General features: G+C 28.7%; 2 protein-coding genes across 2 annotated transcripts in view; one reads left to right on the top strand and one right to left on the bottom strand.

Annotated features, from left to right (window-relative positions):
- Window positions 1–40: 40 nt before the first annotated feature.
- Phum_PHUM275890 (dynein beta chain, ciliary, putative) lies at window positions 41–17,553 on the bottom strand (the record flags this gene model as incomplete). Its single annotated transcript, XM_002426740.1, has 57 exons — window positions 41–196; window positions 297–498; window positions 573–819; window positions 954–1,226; window positions 1,375–1,689; window positions 1,769–2,000; window positions 2,082–2,318; window positions 2,395–2,552; window positions 2,625–2,946; window positions 3,031–3,588; window positions 3,675–3,912; window positions 3,988–4,275; window positions 4,352–4,452; window positions 4,522–4,735; window positions 4,871–5,080; window positions 5,161–5,394; window positions 5,478–5,692; window positions 5,769–5,949; window positions 6,025–6,187; window positions 6,284–6,506; window positions 6,613–6,836; window positions 6,919–7,153; window positions 7,250–7,378; window positions 7,462–7,606; window positions 7,680–7,819; window positions 7,898–8,144; window positions 8,223–8,458; window positions 8,535–8,820; window positions 8,887–9,094; window positions 9,159–9,423; window positions 9,502–9,817; window positions 9,918–10,141; window positions 10,221–10,403; window positions 10,494–10,755; window positions 10,830–11,005; window positions 11,085–11,291; window positions 11,365–11,589; window positions 11,676–11,892; window positions 11,979–12,277; window positions 12,357–12,524; window positions 12,643–12,910; window positions 13,013–13,218; window positions 13,290–13,439; window positions 13,530–13,776; window positions 13,877–14,086; window positions 14,169–14,312; window positions 14,382–14,614; window positions 14,685–14,912; window positions 15,000–15,192; window positions 15,271–15,440; window positions 15,518–15,721; window positions 15,796–15,944; window positions 16,019–16,259; window positions 16,341–16,566; window positions 16,641–16,767; window positions 16,837–17,116; window positions 17,368–17,553. 57 exons carry the CDS (start codon window positions 17,551–17,553, stop codon window positions 41–43), a joined length of 12,621 nt encoding a protein of 4,206 aa, XP_002426785.1.
- A 62-nt stretch (window positions 17,554–17,615) lies between these two features.
- Window positions 17,616–19,335, top strand: part of Phum_PHUM275780 (galectin, putative) — a gene marked incomplete at both ends in the record, with an annotated part of 3,251 nt that continues 1,531 nt past the window's right edge. Inside the window, 6 exons of the mRNA XM_002426739.1 lie at window positions 17,616–17,717; window positions 17,945–17,971; window positions 18,150–18,238; window positions 18,528–18,720; window positions 18,816–18,993; window positions 19,102–19,247. Of these exons, the coding sequence (XP_002426784.1) occupies window positions 17,616–17,717; window positions 17,945–17,971; window positions 18,150–18,238; window positions 18,528–18,720; window positions 18,816–18,993; window positions 19,102–19,247 (735 nt within the window). The remainder of the gene's footprint in view (window positions 17,718–17,944; window positions 17,972–18,149; window positions 18,239–18,527; window positions 18,721–18,815; window positions 18,994–19,101; window positions 19,248–19,335) is intronic.

The raw sequence follows: 19,335 nt of genomic DNA, 5'->3' as shown, positions 1-19,335 counted from the left end.
AAATAAAAAATAAAAATAAATAAAAAAAAAAAAAAGAAGTTTAATCTCTTAAAAAGAAAGCAGCTCCAGTTTTATACCATTCGTTCTTATCACCTAAACAAGGCACCGATAACGTGAGTAATAAATTTTCTCTTTTTGAATTTTGATAAACTGGAAAAATCATTTCTTCTTTGTTACGCTGCGATTCAATCGAATCCTATTATTATTGGAAGAGAGAGAGAGAGAGAAAAAAAATTAAATTTGTATCGAGTAAAGAAAGAGAGAGATAGATAGAGATAGAAAACTTTTTTTTTTACTTTATCAACGTATGATATCAAAACGGTTGGAGCAGTGATAAATATCGATGATTCGATAGTCGTGTGTACAAATACTCGGCCGTCAAATCCAGCACCTTCCAACTGGAGATTTTTTATCTTAACGTAAACGTTTGAATTTTTATTTTGTTTTTCCAACCATTTACAATTCAATTCCATTTTATCCAGCGGTATTTTACTTTTTCTATAACGAAAATTAAAGGATTAATCGTTTGAGTGATTATTTAGGTATAGTTCAGGTATAGTTTTTATACTTACCTTGCGGATAATTGTTTGAATGCTTTTAAAAAACGATTCGGATGGAAAAAAGTAGCCAAATCGATATCATCTTGATGTAGGAGAACATCTGATGATTTTATATCAGTTAATTTTTGTAAAGTAACCGTTTTATCTATAATCCCTGTCAGATATTTAAAAGGATTATCCGATCCTTCACAATGGGTTAACCATTTTAACGGAGTTTGATGATTTATTAAGGATTTTCCAACTGATAACGTTTCGGAATCTATATAAAAAAAAAAATTTTACTTTATTATTATTATTATGTTTTCGTCGCGTGATTTTTAATTTCCTCTCCCTCCCCTCTACCTCCTCATTTATGTTTTTTTTAATGGTTTTTTTTTTTTTTTTTTAACGTACCCGGCAAAGCAACATTTCTAATGACTTTATTTATTCCAGCTAAAGATTGATGGACGATTTGGACGACTCGCAATCCGTATTGAAAATCTTTACGTATGAATTCCAGGACGGGGTCTTCAAATATTTTGTCCAGAGTTGTATTATCGGACAATTTGATCTCTAAAAGGCCGACGTTTTGGTTTAACTTCTTCCACAAACTTAATATCGGAGACAAATTTTGTTGCCAATTATTTATATTAATATGATTCAATGATTTCGACGTTTGTTCCAAAACTGGAAAAAAAAAAAAAAACGAAAAAAACTAAAAATTGTCAAAAATTAAAAAAAAAATTTAATTAAAAAGTTTTTTTTTTTCTTTTCTTTTCTTTTCTTCTTCTTCTTCTTCTCTTTTTTTCTTTTCTTTTTTTATTTTGTGACGTACTTTTTATCTGTTCTATAGTTCTTTTGCTTCGTATTTTCTGCCATGATCTTTCTATATTTTCCGGTAATCCGAATAAAATCGGTTTGTCGAAATCGTTTAACTGATGTATGAGTTGCAAATATTCCGAATAACTTTCCGATGATGGCAACGATAAATTCGGACCGAAATTATTTCCCTTCGTTAATATGGATTCGTTAAAAAATTCTTCGAGATAAGATTTTAATATTTTTATATCGAATTCGTTATCCATTCTACCACCGTAAATTGCATTTAATAATAAACCACGAATGAATGTCCAGTTGATTGAATACGACGCTGGAAAAACATAAACAACAACAACATTATTTATCTCATTCCAGTAAAAAAAAAAAAATTATTTAGTTTTTTTCTCCACCTTCGGCAAATATTCTAGTGATTAAATCTGTTGTCGCGCGTAAATCGGAATCGGAAAATTCGTAAAATAAAGACCATCCTTGTGGTATGTATATCCTTCTCTCTTGGACGACAGCATGAAACCAAGCAGCAGCAAACATTGTTCTCCCGAACGTGACACCTTTTCTCCTAAAAGTATCCGACGACCACGAACCAAACGTTCTTTGTAAATTTTTTTTTATTCCTGGAGGAGCCTGGAAATTTATCATTTTTTTTTAAATCCATGCGAGCCTTTTTCATTACTGCAAAACAACAATAATAATAATAATGATAACCTCGTAGGTAACTTTTAAACAAGAACTCGATAATGCTCTACTGAATTCGTTGTGAGGTTCCGTCGTCAACCATAAACGAAATGAATTATGCGGATTTAAGGATTTGATTATTTTTTCCAGGTCGCCCAACCAGGTCGTCATCAAATGTAAATTTTTCAAACATAGCCACTCGCCATTTTCGCTGCATTCTTTCAACAATTCCATCGCTGATTCTATTTGTCCCTCACCCATGGCAACCTAAACATTCATTTTTGGAGAAAAAATTTTTTGTATTTTTAAAAAGGATGAGAAATGAATGAAAACACTCACGTACCTCACGCATGTTAATATTTGGTAACGTTTTTACCAAAGTTCGTAATTCTTCCGAAGGATCGGCACCGGGACTTAAAAGTAACAAAATTGGTTCCGTATTAACGGATTCTTCGGCAACTTTTGCTAAACTTATCGATGACGGCGTTAACGTTTTCATATCTTAAGTATAATAATTATTATTAACACATTTTCATCGAATCAATAAAAGAAATTTTTTTTTTTTTGAATTACCCAAAGAATTTAAAACGAATTGCGTCATGGCTGAATACAATCGATCCGGTCTGAAACATTGAATCGTTAATAAAATTTGAAATGGCGTCAATTTCGACGAGAAATTTTTAGGTATTTCTTTTTCGCATTCTTGACATTTCGTATAATTCAACCAATTGTCGATTTCGGACATTTTAAAATTCGAATATAAATTCGGTAATTCGTTTTTAATAACGTTTATATCAAAATATCGATCTTGGTCGATCCAATATGGCAGCGATTCTTTTAATTTACCATCCGTTTGTGATTCTACAATCGTTTCTCCTTTGAATACCGACCATTCCTAAACAAAAAAAAAAAAAAAATTTGTTTGAGATTTTTTAAATTATCATTTCAGGAATTTATAAAATAGGTACGTGGCACTCACTTCCGGTACAACTTTATCCTGATACATGTTGTAAAACAATCGGAGAGCAAATGCGAGTCTATCGGAATTAAACAAAGATCTGCTCACGTATTGATAAACAACTTTTATCAAATTTGTGTTTTGATGAATGACGTCATTCACATCCCGTCCGGAATTTAACAATTGAGTTTTTAAACTTTTTTTAAATAGGTTTTTAAATGAGGATACGGAAAATTGATATAAATTATTTAAAGCCGAAAGTGATTTTATTGTGAAAAATAATTTCGAACCGAAATCAGCAGTCGATTGATAAATTTGAAATTCTTTATCGAGTTGAATTTCTAATTTTTTAGATTCTAATAATGATTTAGAAATTTCTTCGCTGCTTGTTTTAGTTTCATTTAACGAATTAACGAGTTCTTTATTAGCCAATATGTCGCCTTGAGCGGATGCCAATTGTTCTAAAAGATTTTCTTGAAAGTTGTAAAGTTTTAATTTCATTTCTTCTTCTTTCTTTAACAATTCCCTCCTTCTCATTCCTAATTCGGGACGTTCAAGTTCAACTGCTAATCCTAATAACTAAAATAAGTTTTTGTCTCATTAAATTCTCCTTTTTTTTTTTTTTTGTCTTCAGCTCGTTAAAAAAAAAAGAAAAGTTTGAGTACTTGTCCTGCTAATCCTTGTTCGGTAACTGTAAAACTAATTGTTGTGGCATCCGTGTGTGTTTGAATTTCTGTATTTCTCGTCACTAAAAATAATTTAAAAGATTTATTGTAATCCACTGGTTTTTCACCGACGTAAATTATTTGTCTCGGCCCTTGATAAATAATGTCTTTCCTTAGAAGTGGTATTAGAACGGCATGAACGTCTTCGACTTCTTCAATTATCAATGTTTTTCCAAACCTTTATATTTAAATTATTTAATCGGTTAAAAAAATTTTTTTTTGCTGCTGCTGCTAAAAACTTTCTAATTCTAACCTGACTGCTAATTCCACGGTCGTTTGTAATTTCGTGTGACGTTGTGAAATTATTTCTAAATTATTTGACGAAAAATGATTTTTTAACCAATTTAATGCCACTCCGCTTGGATCTATCAGTAGAGGATGAAACCAGGATTCTAACATGATGACGGCATTTTCAAAGGATAATTGATCGGAAGACAAACCTTCCGATATCCATTTAAGTTTATCTTGTTCCGATGCAAGAAAATCCATGAGTGAAAATTTTATTCCTCCCGCCATTTTTTCCCATTCTTCTAATTTTTCTCTGAAATTCCAAACGCATAATTATTTTTTCAAAAGTAAAGAAAAAAAGGAAAGAGAAAACAAAGATTACAACGTACTTTCTTTCATTTTCAGATGTCGTTGATAAATACGTCAAAAAAGCAGATCCTAGCAACGTGTTCCAGGGAAGTTGAGTCATGGCTTCGGTTAAATCGTTCAACTGAAAAAACAATAAAAAAATTTTAGAGATCGTCGTCTATTTGCGGCCATATTGACACCGTTTTCATACTTGAGATGTCCATCTTTCGTATTCGTCTTCCAATTTAGAAAGAAGTTCTTGAGCTGACGTCATTGTTTCTTCTGCTTTTGATAAATGTATTTCGATGACGGCTGCTTCTCTCGTGTAAGTATTTAATCTATTTTTAAGATCGTTTACTTTTTCATCTACTTCTCCCAATCCCGTACTTATATTTCCGACTTGATTTTCTATGTCCGATAAATTTCTGAAAATTTCAATTTGATTATTTTTATGTAGTTTTCGATCGTGGTAATAGATCGAGAGGTCGTGGTAAGGGTTCATTTGAAGGGTGTCACGTTACGACCAAAACATTTTTTCGGTACGTAGATTAATAACTTACAACTGTAACGATTTTTGTTCTTTTTCCAACGGTCGAATTTTTTCAAGAACCATCGCGTATTTAATATTAGCAATTACCCAAGCGGCAAGTGGAGCTGCTGCCACGGAAGCTCTTTTAGCCACTTTAGGTTCGAACGAATCGCTTCTTTCCGATAATAAAAGATTTACGGCTTCTTTACTATCCGATGATATATGATGTGCGTCAAAGGTTCTGTGTAAAAAAAAAAAAAATTTAATAAATTGTTTGTCGGATGATTTTTGTCGAAAGATTAAAAAAAAAAAAAAAAAGACCTAATATCTTCTTTAACTCCTCTTTTAGCAAGGAAATTTTTCATGTTGTTCCAAGAAGTATCTTGTATGCCCATAAGGCGAAGAACTCCTTCCAAAATATCACGTATGGCGTCAGGTGGTGCCCTCAATGATCTTATTTCGGATAATGATTCATTTTTTATATTTCCAACGGCTTGTCTCGCTTCTTCAATCAAAGGTTTTACTTCCGATAATTCTTGATCGATTGCTTTTTTTCTTTAAAAAAAAAAATTTATTTTTAAAATCAATCCAAAAAAATAATTAATGATGTTAACTTTTTACGAAAAAAAAAAGGAAACCTTTCGGTAAGTTGTTTGCTTTCCATAACCGCTTGTTCTCTTAATTTTTCCATTTTTTCTTTATGGGTATTTGCATTTCTCATTGTTTCCCCAATTAAATTTAAAGCCGATGATGCTTCCAATTGTTTTTCTGCTAATTTTTCTTTTTGAGTCGCTGCTTCTTTTTTCAACTTATCGACTACGTTTTTAGTTTGATTTAATTTCGTTACTCCAGCCTACAACCAACAAAATGTAATCGATCGAATCGAAATTAGGTATCGAATTAAAAAAAACAAAAATTTTTTTCTAAACCTTTAATCCTTCCACTCTATCATTTATTGATTTTTTTTTCGTTTCATATATTTTTAAATATGTTTTAACAAAAGCTAAAAATCTTCTCGGTGTTGCCGTATCGTTAATAAATTGTTTATGTATTTCATAAATGCATTTACATATGTCGTTGAAAGAATCTATTTCTTCTTTAGCGTCCATTCTGCCAAATAAAAAAATTTTGAATTGAATAAGTTAAGTAAAGTAAAAAAAAAATAAATTTTTATTATTTAATTACTTCGAATATAATATTTTCGGTATGTGTTTCATAGTGGCAGACGACCATTCGGGTAGCCAAATTATTTGACAATTGTAAAATAATCTCAAATTGTTTTCGCTTATAAATTTAAATTTTCTATCCAAATCTAATATGAATGCTATGTGTAAATTTTTTAATATTCCTGTCGAAATGAAAATAAAAAAATTGTATTAAAGCGCGGTTTTAATTACGCTAAAAAAAAAAAAAAGAAAAAAAAAGGGGGGATAAATAAATGTACGAGTCGCAAAAAAAGATGGTGTTGAGCCGGTAAATCCCTCGGCAGCACAAACGTCTCTCAAACTTAAAATGACTGATTCTAATTCGTCAGCGTTATATAATCCTGGAACTTCTCCAGAGCTTAGCAAGCTATTTAATACGTGTAGAAACGAAGTGTCAACTATTTGATAATCTTCAATTAATAAATACACGGTTTCTCCATCCACTCCGGCATATTGTAACGCCTGAAATTACACGTTTTATAATTATTATTATTAATTTTTTTAAAAAATTTTTCAACGATTAATATTATTTATTATTTATTTCCAATGGGAATTCATAATCGCTTACGGATTTTATGTCGGTTTTAAATGTTTTCATGTTGTACGATTGTGACATGTTTAAACTAATGAGTCTGGCCGAATGTAAAGAAGAAATTATTCTCAATGCCGTTTTCCTTCCGACTCCAGATCTTCCAACCAAAATTAAAGAAGTATTAGTAGCAGAAAATAATCTATCGATCGATGACGTCAATCTTAATAATTCATCAATGATAAGAATATCGTTTTCTTGACCTGTTTTTTTTGTCAAATTAATTAAATTTTTTTTTTTTTTTTCAAATTTTTCAACGGTAATTAGCGTGATATTGTAGTTTACCTAAAGACATTCGAATCCCTCTATCTACTGCTTCCGTCCAATCCCTTTTTTCCGTTTTAATCAAATTTTTATGAGTTTCATCAGAAACGTAATATATTTCATCGATTCCAGTAACAACTTCTCCATAATTCCATTCGTTATCCATAACTCTTATCATTATTTCTTTAAACGCGTTCCTATCTTCATCGCTTACGAACCTGTCGGAAAATAATCTGAAACCAACATACGTCACGACCTGAAATAAAAAAAAAACTTTTACTTAGCTTATGTGAGAAATATTTAACAACGATCGTTAAATACAAATAATAATAATAATAATAATTTTGTTTACTTCTAAAAGAGAATTGATTTGATCCGAAAAATTAATTTTATATCTTTGAATTTCTTGACACCATCGCGTAAGATCCTTTGGGCAAAATGTGTAATGACTTTCTTTTATTTTTGTAAAAGTCCATCGTACCTGAAAAAAACAAAAACAATTTCACGCGTGTTTATATTTATCATTTAAAGCCCCCTTGGAAAAATTTAAAATTCGTTAACAACCTTTTCGTAAATTGAAATTAAAGTGGCAGCCAATGATATGACTTTACTTTCCGACGACCACGCTTTGTATTTTTCAAAATTTTTTAAAATAACGGATTTAACGTGAACCGTGTAAATAGATTTTAAATCGTCAATATTTGGCGACCTGAAAAATTTAATTAATCATGTTTAAAGGGGGAATAGGATAATAATAATAATATTTATTTTGATTTGCAAACCCTAAATAATATATTTTCGTTATTGACGTTAAACGATTTGACGGATATTGTGAATTTTCAGCTAATGTTCCTATTATTTGAATTCTTTCGACGCTTGTCCATTCTAAATCATTTTCATAAAATCCTTGATACGCTATTAACTTTAAATAACAAAAAAAAAAGGTGCTTATTACTGTGCCTTTTCGAAATTTTTTATTACTCTTTTAATTTTTTCATACCTGTTGCAACCAAGTAACGAGCATATTCGTACCCCAAATATCTGGTAATGCTAATTCAAGGTTTTTTATGAACAGAACAACTTTTTGCGAGTTTTTCGGTTTTAAAATTCTTCCTGTCGAAGAAGTACTTATTGAACAAACTTGTCTTAATTTTTGTATGACGTGTTGAGGAGAAATTAATTCGCTGCAGTAAATTGTAGCCACTTCTACCGCCGGTACTTTTGATAAGCAATAATTTATCAACAGCCTAAAATATTTATGAAGTTATTAATACGGAAAAAATCGATTTTTTAAAATTTTTATTATTTTTATTTTTTTTCCTTACGTTTTTCCACAGCCTTCTGGACCGCAAATCAATATAGGTTCTAAAGAATTTATCCAAGGTTCCAAAATGAAAGAACTTGTTTTTGCCGAAGGAGTTAATACCCATCCAAATTGATTTGCCGTTTTCGAAATCATTGTTTCAAATGGTAATTCATCGATTCTTTGCCTATCCTTATTATAATAAGAAGTTAATATTTTCGATGGATCTGGAATGAATTCTCCAGTCATTTCGAAAACCTGTAAATTATATTTTAATAATTATTAACCTCCATTTATTTTTCATCGTTTGAATAAAAATAATAATAATAATTACTGCTTGAGCAAAAGATTCTCTCGATTCTTCCGTTAAATTTGCTCCCAATCCGTATATGAGACCAAGTACAAAATGCGATTTGTGATCAATGTTTACCATATGACTCAAACCGCTATTTGCTAAACCTATTATTGAATAAGGTACGGCAAGGTTTCCTTTATTTCGTATCCAATCGATGCTTTTATAAAAATAATTTGATAGAAGGGGTTCGATGAAGTTTCTATAACCTTCTTTCTGAGATGCTAACCAAGAATTTACCAAAATTGAAACGTCAACAATTTGCTCACTAAAAATAAATAAATAAATAAATGATTTATTTAAAATACTTTTTCTCGGTCGAGCATGTGCGTACCTTAAGAATATGATTCCCAATCGAGAAACAGTCGCTGGAGAAGCATAATTTAAATCGGAAGTTTCAAAAAGAAAATTAACATTTGAAACAAATTGTATTCTCCATCCCGAAGGTAGTGTTAACAGCCGGTTATCATCCAAAACGGAATTAAGAGCTTCTACCCAATCGGGATCAATATCACCATCGCAAACAAGCCATGATAAAACATCTAAAAAATTATTATTATTATTTGAAATTATTGAGAAAAAGAAAATTAAAATTTAAAGGCGAACCTGAATTTTCTGAATTTAATTTAAGTGCGTTCATTGTTAGAACTCCATCATTCCATTGTCTTGTATCGACATCAACCTGTCCGAAAAATTGCGTTCTTGGCATTGATTTTGGATTGACGGTATATCGTTTAACCGTGTATCCTAATTTTTGTAGTGCCGATTTCAACAATTTCAAAATTGTTGTTTTTCCGGTTCCGGAAGGTCCTACGAGTGCTACTCCCATTCTCTGTTGCATTTGTTCATATAGTTCGATGCATTTTTTGATCTTTTACAAATAAGAAAAAGATAATTTTTTTTTTTTTTTACTTAATTAGGGGGGGGGGGGAATTTCAATTTTATTTACTTGATTTTCATTATAGTGCAAATTTAAATCTTGACAGGAAGATTTTAATGCGGATGTTAATTTTTCAAATTCTAAATCTATAAATTTAACTCCGACAAAAACATCTTTAACTATTTTATCAAAGAGCCTGGAGTCTTGGAAAGTTAATTTTGATAAAGTATTCAGTCGAACGGCTTCAACAGCTATTTCCGATTCCGTTGATTTTTCAACAAATTTTCTCTTTTTATTTTCATTCAATAAACTTCCGCAACTTCCCAAAACTGTTTTCAATGCTCTCAAACCCCAATCGTAATGTTGTTGCATTGAAAGAAGATTTCTAAAAGGAGTGAAAAGACAATATTTGATTTAGTTTAATAATAATAATAATAATTTTAAAGTGTCCCGTTTGTAAAATCAAATAAATTATTTTTATTTACTTAGCCAAATCAAAAACTTCAACCAATTTTGAACCTATGATTTTAGCTTCTTTGAAACCTTCAATTAACAAACTTGTTTGTGCAATTAATTTGTCGTCAGGTACGGACATAACAACGGGACGAAATAATTGTTTTAAATTATTCGGTAATTTTTTTCTACCACCGTAATTTTTTCCTGCCGGATTTAGAGTAACGAAAAGTCCACAGTTGGAATTAATTGGAACCTTTAACGGAAAATTTTTTTTTTTTTTTTTAAATTTCTTTAAAAAAATTTTTAGAAATATATATGTATAATAAATTTACTTCTTCTTCTAAAATTTGTACTGTATTACGATTTTCTTGTAATGCAATTTGTATTGATTGTATTATCATTGATACAGCGGATAATGTTGCTTCTTCCAGTCTATTAAATTCGTCAAAACAACCCCAGGCTCCACATTTAACCAAACCGATAAAAATTCGTCCCATTGATTTAACATCGATTCCCTATTGTGTGTGTGCGTATAATAAAAATTAACAAAATAATTTTTATTCAATTACGAAAAACAAAAACGAAAAAAAAAAATTTTTTTTTACTTTGTCACAATTGAACACCAAAACTTGTCTTCCTAAAAGCGATCCCAATGCTTTAACGGATTCCGTTTTTCCAGTTCCGGCAGGACCGAAAGGATTTCCTCCCAAACCCATTTTCATTGCTTGAGTAAGAGTAAGAAAACATTTTTCTGTTAATGGAGTTCTAACTAATTTTGGACCATTTCCTTGATATTCGTACGTATATTCTAATTCGGCATCGACCATTTTTAATAAAACATTTTTCCCAGGTGAAGTGTAATAATATCTGAAATCATCATCATCATCATCATCATTTATATTTTTTTTTTCTAATTCTCAAACATTATTTATAAAATTTACCTTATTTGTTTTTGCCAATACCAATCGTTGACATTTGAAACTTGATGTTCTAAAAGATCTTCTAAAATATTTATATGATGTACGGTGTCGGAAAGTAAAGATTTTAATTTTAAATAAAGTAAATCATCGCCATTTTGCCATTCTCCTAAACTTTCAGAATATGAATTTAATTTTCCCTGGAAATATTATTATTATTTTTTAATATGATTATTAAGAAGAGAAAACAAAATAAAATAAATAATTTTTTTTTCGTACTTTAACAGTATTGTAAAATTCTAAGAGTTTTCCTTTCGACATGTTTTCTTCACATTTAGACGTAAACCAAAGGGATTCCCCTAAACTTAAAATCTGTGATGGAAATTTTAACGGATCGACAATGTTATTCTCGGATTCTTCCACGTATTTCATTAATAATAATTTTAACGTTTTTTGTACTTCGTTATTTAACGAATTAAGCCAATCCTGGTATCGTAGAATAAAAAAAAACTTATCGTAAAAATATTTTTCAGGTTCTTATAAATAATAATAATTTTACCTCGATGCATCGAGTGACTTTAACCGGAGAATTTAACAAAACAATTTCTTCTTCCTGAGATTTGATTCCTTTGACAAATCCTTCAACCATAATTACCGTTTTAATACCCGTAAATAATTTTTTTATATGAGTTTGTATAATTTGTTCTTTAGTAGATTGACCGAGAAGTTCTAATAAGTCTTCATCACCGAGAAAATAAAATCTTGGAAAATTCGATCGTTTTTCCTGTTTTAATTAATTCGTTTCGTTTATTTTTTATACGTTGAAAAAATTTATTTTTTTTTTTCCTGTACGTAATAACTATTTTTTACCTGAAGGAATTGATTAAGACAATTTTGACATCTTATCAATTGATCAATGGCCGTACTAAGAGTTTGTTTAAGATTAACTATCCTTAGGAGAGCCGTTACGCGATTATCTTTTGACACTTCATTCATTATATAACGAAAATCTTGATCGATTCTTTCAAAACGATTTTGTTCCATCGTGAAAGTTCCATTTCGGAAAATAGGTTCGAGGTACACCCACCTAATTAATAAATTTTTTAAAAATAAGTATGGATTTTATTTTAATTGTAAAAATGTCTCTATCTCTCCTCTTTCTCTCTCTCTCACTTTCTCTGAACTACGTTTAAGTTGCTGACAAGTTCATCAAGACTCGTCAGTTTATTTTCCCAAATAGACGTGCGATCGTAAAAACTTTTAGCATTTTGGGAATTGATTATCGACTGAAGTAAACATTGATTGTCTCCGATTTTATTTAAAACATCCGGAAAATCTTTTATCAACATGACCGTATTCGATTTTGAATCCGTATGCAAAGTGAGAGTGAATCTCGTTTGAACTTCCCAAGCATCCAATTCTCCCAATGCTTGACGTATGGTTATTTCGCTAGCAGCTTCCGCGTTTAATGCCTGTTTATTTAAATTTCAATTACGTATTTCATAAATTTTTCATACAATTTTAAATCCGTGTAAAAATATATATTATTACCTGAAGGCTTTGACTAGACATAATAATTTTATCTTTAACCGTTAAAAAATCACCGAGGATTAAAGTTTCCGGAGATTTATTTTCCATTTCTAAAATCATAAACAATTCCAGCCAGTGTTTATCACTGAAAACTTCACCTCTTAAATATTTAAATAATGGTATTAACGCCTTTAAAAAAAAAAAAAAATTTTATCGTTATTATCATCATCATCATCAAAGCAGACTTTTATCAATCAATTTTATGATTTTTATTATCATTATACATGTCAGAGAATTTATTTATTACTTTGTAAGAATTAATTTCTTTTAATATTCTTATTATGACGGGATTCGGTGATTTTTCTTCCGTTTTTTTTTCCCAATTCGAAAGAAATTCTTCAAATTTGTAAACTTTTCCTCTGAATAAAATCCATTCTTCCCTCGATAAAACATTTAATTCCGTTGAAAATTCATCAAAAAATGACCACGTGGAAAATTGTTTTTGTAAATCTTTATCCGTGTTATCAAATTCGATTAATTGAGGTTCTGGCATTTCAAATTTTTTACATTCATCGCTAAAAATATTTTTTAAAAAAACCACCGATTAAAATGAATGAATGAAAATTTATTTTAAAAAAAATAAAGCGGAGGATGGGGAAATTTTTTTTTTTTTTTACTCTAATTTTTCTTTTTTTGTTTTCAATTCGTTCCATTCTTCGATTTTTTCTTTAACCAAATTAATATTTTTTTTTAATGTAAGAAAATCAGAATCTTGAACGTCTGCATCTTTCGGTTTTTGAACTTCCCAACGTAAATTAAATTTTTCAACGACGGATAATAAATTTTCCGTTTCTCCTTTTAATGCAATTTTCATTCTTTCGACCTGAAAATCACAAACAATTAATTTTTTTTGTTTAAAAATTTTTTTTTTTAAATTTTATTTTTTTCACTCGCCTGTCTTGCTATCAATGATTTATGATTTTTTAAATTATTTTGAAAATTATCCCATGAAAATATTAATTGATTAACTAAATCAATTTTTTCTTTCGTCCAACTAGCTAAAGTTTTATTTTTTTTTATTGTTGATTCAAATGATTTTTGCATCTGAAAAACGTTTTAAAATAGTAAGTAATAAATTTCATGTGTAACACTTTAACACCAAGTTGAAAATTTAACAAATGAAAAAAAAACCACCTCGACAGATGTTTCCATTAATTTAGCATGTTTTATGTTTGCTTCACCCACTTCAGACATTGTTTTCGGTTGAGCATTTAATATTTCTGTTGCATCTGATATGTATTTATTTAATTTATTTATATCTCTTAATATTGATGTTTGTAGTGACATCGTGAGAGCATCCCAATATTTTCTATTATGAAGTTCAATTTCGGCTCTTATGGGTAAAACGCTAACAGTTATGCAACCAATTTTTTCATCGGAACTGTCATTTAAAAAATTTATTTTTTTATTTTTTCCCCCCGTAATTATTATTATTAATAAATAATAAAACAAAAGAAAAATTTTTTAAATGAAACACCCACTAATGTAATTTAGCAACTTCTTGTCCGATTTTTTTTGATGCCCTGAAATTTAAATCCCAATCTTCTGCTACCTTAAGATTTTCTTCTGCTAATTCTTCCAAATTGACTCCTCCTAATGCCAACCATCCGTTCCATTTATTTTTAAATTTTAATAAACGTTGAAATAAATTTTCCGCTTCTACGAAAACATCTTGAAAACGATAAGCGTTTCTGAAATTATTATTTTGTCATGGATTAAATAAAAATTTAAAGTTTTTATTTTTATTTTTTCATCAACAATAATCAAATCTACCTGGAAACAATTTTTGAAAAAAATTCTTGCGTGTTTTCCGAAATTCCAGTAAATAATTTAGGCACGAATAAAAATTTTTTTACTTGACTATAATATTTCATTCTGATTTCTTCAATGGGTGGGAAAAATTGAAGTTTTTGCTGTCTGAAATTACACGATTTTTAACATAATTTATTGTTTCTCAATTAAACTTAAGGAGTAATAAGGTTGTACCTGTAAATTAATTCGACTTTAATTTCTGGAAAATGTAAATGCAAATTGCACAAACTCAATCGATATTGCCATTCTAAAGCTTTGTACAATTGATAATCCCAATGAAGTTTCCACGATTTCATATTTGGAAATTTTAAAAATTCTATTTGAGTTATTATTTCTCTAATGTCTCTTAAATTTTGTTTCCACGAACTTTGTTGTCGTATCAAATCGAAATTGATAAGGTTGAGTACCTAAAAAATATTTATTTACTCTATGAAAAAAATTTAAAAAAAAAAAAGTTACGTGTAAATAAGTATAAACCTTGTCGGTTATTTTTTGATGATAAAAAGCTAATTTATTATTTTCTTTCGATAAATTTGTAACGACATCTTGTAAATTAGATATATATTTATCAACGGCTGCAGTATCACTCCAGGTAACCGTTTGTTGAGAATTTATTAATGAATCTAATTTTTGGGCTGCCGGTAGTAACATGGGCTTTTGCGATGGAATTATCCTGTCACCAATCGTATTATGAAAATTAGCAATCTGTAAGTTTTTGTTTTTTTTTTTTTAATCAAATAAATTGCGTTTTAAAAATATCGAATTCCAAATATGTAAAACTATTAATATAACCTGTTCTAAATCCTTGGCTTGATTCATAAATTTAATTGCTCGATCGGAAACATCTCTGATAGATTTTGGAATGTTTAAACCCATGGCTGAAAGTTGTTGAACTTCCCTTACAAGTCTTACTAATCTAATCGGGTAATTAACTTCAACCATTTTTTCTGCTTTTAATTGTAAAACTCTACTAGTTTCTGATAGTCTTAAATAAAGTAAAAAAATTATTTTAAATTTTTATGTACATCAAATTTAAAAAAAAATAAATAAAGTTTTTACTAACGATAATCCTTTAACTTTGATGTCATCTCTTACTTCGTATACCCAATTGTCAAATTGTTCTTTTTCATAATTTTTAATTTGTGATAGAAAAGATTCGCATTTACTTCCAAGCGATTCGCTACCTTTTATATCTTTTAATATCTCTTGATTTGTTTCAGCAATTTCTTTCACCTATAAATAATAAATAAAAGTAAATAAAATGATATTTTTATGATTTATGGATATTTAATTAATGTTATGACTTGTACTTTGGACTGTAAAACTCTTGCTCTGTATATTTTTTGAACTGTGGGAGGTAAATCCATTAATGGAAATTCTTCATCTGTGTCTAAAGACAATTCGTTAATGTATTCAATGAGAACTTGTAATAATTTTTGTCTTTCTACTAAAAGATGTTGAGCTATGTTCGGCCTTTTGATGAGTTCTTGATATCTTTTTATTTCTTGAAGTAACTTTTAAAAAAAAATTTTTCTTTAATTTAAAACAAATTTTAAATTAAAAAAAATATACCTTATTTATTTAGTACCTGTAAAGTGTTAACATTAAGATGATTTAACTGACTTTTTAATTTTACTGCCACGCGTTGCTCAATGGCTGTTAGAGATTTTTCATATTGTTTGAGTGCAGCTTTCCAAACACCTTCGGTATACGGACTGCAAATTTTAGGTTTTAAACCTAAAAAATTTTCCTAATTAAAAAAAATTTTAAACAAACGACACAGATTTTTTTTTTAAGGGTGTGTTTAAAACCTTGGAAAAATGAAAAAGATGAATTTGTTTCGAGTTCTCGTTGTTCGCTGGACGACAGCAATCTTGTTAGCTGTCTATGAGCCGAACGAACATTTTTTATTTCTTCCAAACGTTTTAAAAGTTTAACACATAAATCATGCACGTAAGGTTCTTCTGACCAACGTCTTTCACTTGAACTTGACCAATAAACGGTACACAAGGTTCGAAGTGATTCATTCCACTTTGCACAAGCTGTCATACCCTAAATAAATTATTATTATTATTTTCTTTCAATACAATATTAATTTTAATTTTAAAATCAAAGCTTCATCATTCAAGTTACGGTGTTTAAAACATCCATGACAGTATCGTAATCTTCTGTCCATATATCGATATCGTCGATTTTTTTATGAATGTATAAACATATAGAATTTCCAATCATTTCGATTAAATTTTTCATTCGATTTTTATCGTAAAAATTATAATCGATTCGCCAAAGATCATCCAATACGGAAACACTTGATTCGATAACATCTTCTAAATCTACCACTAAAGCGCTATTTAAACTACTAAAATTTTAAATAAAAATTAACTTTTTTAGTCCATGAATAAAATTTTTTTAAATTAAATATATAAGGCATACCTTAAGTCATCTTCTACTGTACGTAATATTTCTTTGACAGATTTAGCGGAATTTTTTTCAACTGAATTTTTACCTGATTCTGATATTGATTCCCAATATCTAATTTCCTCACTTAAATTATTCATTGCTATTGAATAAATATAAAAAATTATTAAATTTTTTTTTGAAGTGTTTTAAGTGTTTATTTATTACTTACTTATTGATTTTGAACTGTTCGATTCATGATGTAATGCATATTTTAACTGTCCATCTAAAATTTTTAAGGTATTTTGTACTTGTGGTTCTTGACCAATATCGTTATTTAATAATGCCGGAATGTAAAAATTATTAAGGGTTTGATGAAATGTTAAAATTGGAGAACCAAAAAGTGTCATTACGAATACAGAAGTTTTCACACTGTTTTCTGTTAAAATTTCTGGTTTTAATTTTAAAAATATTAAATATGTATTTGTTTCATTATCATCAGATTTTGGAAACTGAAAAAAAAATGAAATAAAATTTTTTTGTCCTGTGCTTTACATAAAATGTTAACTTAAGCATTTTTTTAACTAATGTTGAAACATTTATTGTTACAAATAATTTAAATTAAAGTGTGTGTGACAATAGACAAATATTTAACAATTGCATTTTTATCTACCATACATGTAAAAAATTAATTTTGTACTGTAAAACACTTTTAAATAATTTAAAACTTAAGTGCTGTCAAAGTTATACAGTATTTATGTACCTCGTTACTAAAACTGCAAATGTTTTGTGAGAAATGCACTCTTAAAAAATTACAAGATATGTCGTCGATAAATTGATCTAAACTATTTTCTTTATAAAACTGTTCGTATAGTTTTTCTTTTTCTTTTTGAAAAAAACTACATATTAAATTTAATAAATATAATTTTCGCTCGTCGGTAAATTCCATTTTGAATCACAACGGTCACCGTGGCAACAGAGGAGCGCTTTTTCAAGTACCACAACTTAAACATGGCTGTCGAAAATAGCGCAAATTTTCACAGCTTACACTGTGAAGCTTCTCTTTACGAGTTTTATAAAATGATTCGTTTCGTTTCATCGAAAACATCAGTTGTTTTTATTTAATTACTTGTTTTATTGGATAAAAAAACATTGATACGCCTATAATAAATAAATTATAAAATTGGCGTTGCAATGTCGTGACGTCATAAAATCAAGACATAAACATATATAGTAGGGAGCAAGAATTTGTAAGGCCTTTATTTTGATTTCTTTTTTTGTTGTTTTTTTTTTTTTTTGATTTAATTTTAATTTTTTTTTTATTTTTTATTTTTCAATAGAAAATAATGGATACAATACAGAATCCGGTAAGTTAAATAAAAATTTAATAATTTATTTTGTTTTAATAGTTAACATGTTATACCTTGAATAAAAAAAAAAAAAAAAAAAAAAAATTATTGCGATTTAAATAAGAATGACATAATTCAATTAATAAAAAAAAATTAATTATGTTTTTGTTATTTATTTATTTATTTTTTTTTTTAGGCTGTCCCATTTAATTTACCCATTCCTAATGGTATGTGTGTTGGAAAAATGATAACAGTACAAGGGATGGTGCCTTCAATATCTGAAAGGTATATTAAATCCAAATTTAAAATTAATTTTTTAAAAACAACCTTCAAGTGAATTGTAATCAAACTTGGTACATCATAAAATAATTTTTACTTTTACTTATTACAAAAATTTTATTGTTTTAAGTACAGAAATAATTATTTTTAGTCTTATGAATACTTACAGTTGAAGTTCTGCCTCATTTCATGACTTTTGGTAGAAATCGATATTTGTTAATTTAGAAATTATATGTCTATACATGATTAATGTTTTTTTGAACTCGATGAAGCATTTTTAATTTGCTATTCATAGGTTTGCAGTTAATTTATTAAGTCATTCACATGATATTGCACTTCATGTCAGCCCCAGATTTAAAGAAAAGTATATAGCAAGAAATAGCGTTCAGAATATGAATTGGGGACCAGAGGAAAACAATGGAGCACTCACAATGTTTCCAGGGCAAGGTTTTGAAATTATTATTCTATGTGAAGAGTACGATTTCAAAGTAAATATAAATTACTAAAAAGTTTGATTGTAAATATCATTTATTTTAAAATCGTATATTATCATGGACCAATATGTTATGTTTTTTTTTTCCAGATTGCTATTCAAGGACGTCATTTTGCAGAATTCAAACACAGACTTCCTTATAAATGGATAACAAATATTGCAGTCGATGGAGATGTAATTGTACACAATGTTTACTTTAAAGAAACAAATAACAATCAAATGAATAACAATAATCCCAATACTATGCCATATGGATTTCATCAACCTGGTAAAATTAAATTTTTTTTTTAGTGAATATTTTTTATTAGAAACATGACGAGAAAATTTTTAAAATTGTTTAACATATAAAATAAATTTAATATAAATTTTTCTACAGCAGGTATTCCCTCCCAATTGAATTCTGGTGGTATGCACCCTCAGAATCCACAATATAACAATAATCCAGGCTTAGGATTTAATTCTGGTTCGGGACCTCAGTATCCTCAAGGTTCCCTTTATCCTCAGCAGCCGAATTATGGACAGGTATTTATTAAATTTCTTTTCTGTTTTTTTACTTTAATCGAAACATTAAATAAAATAAAAAATGGTACCCATTGTTTATTCAGACACC

Source organism: Pediculus humanus, genomic scaffold (genome assembly GCF_000006295.1).
Source record: "Pediculus humanus corporis 1103172107650 genomic scaffold, whole genome shotgun sequence".
Classification (NCBI taxonomy): Eukaryota; Metazoa; Arthropoda; class Insecta; order Psocodea; family Pediculidae; genus Pediculus; species Pediculus humanus.
The sequence above is the reverse complement of the archived record's forward strand: the minus strand, read 5'-3'. Positions and strand labels throughout refer to the sequence as shown.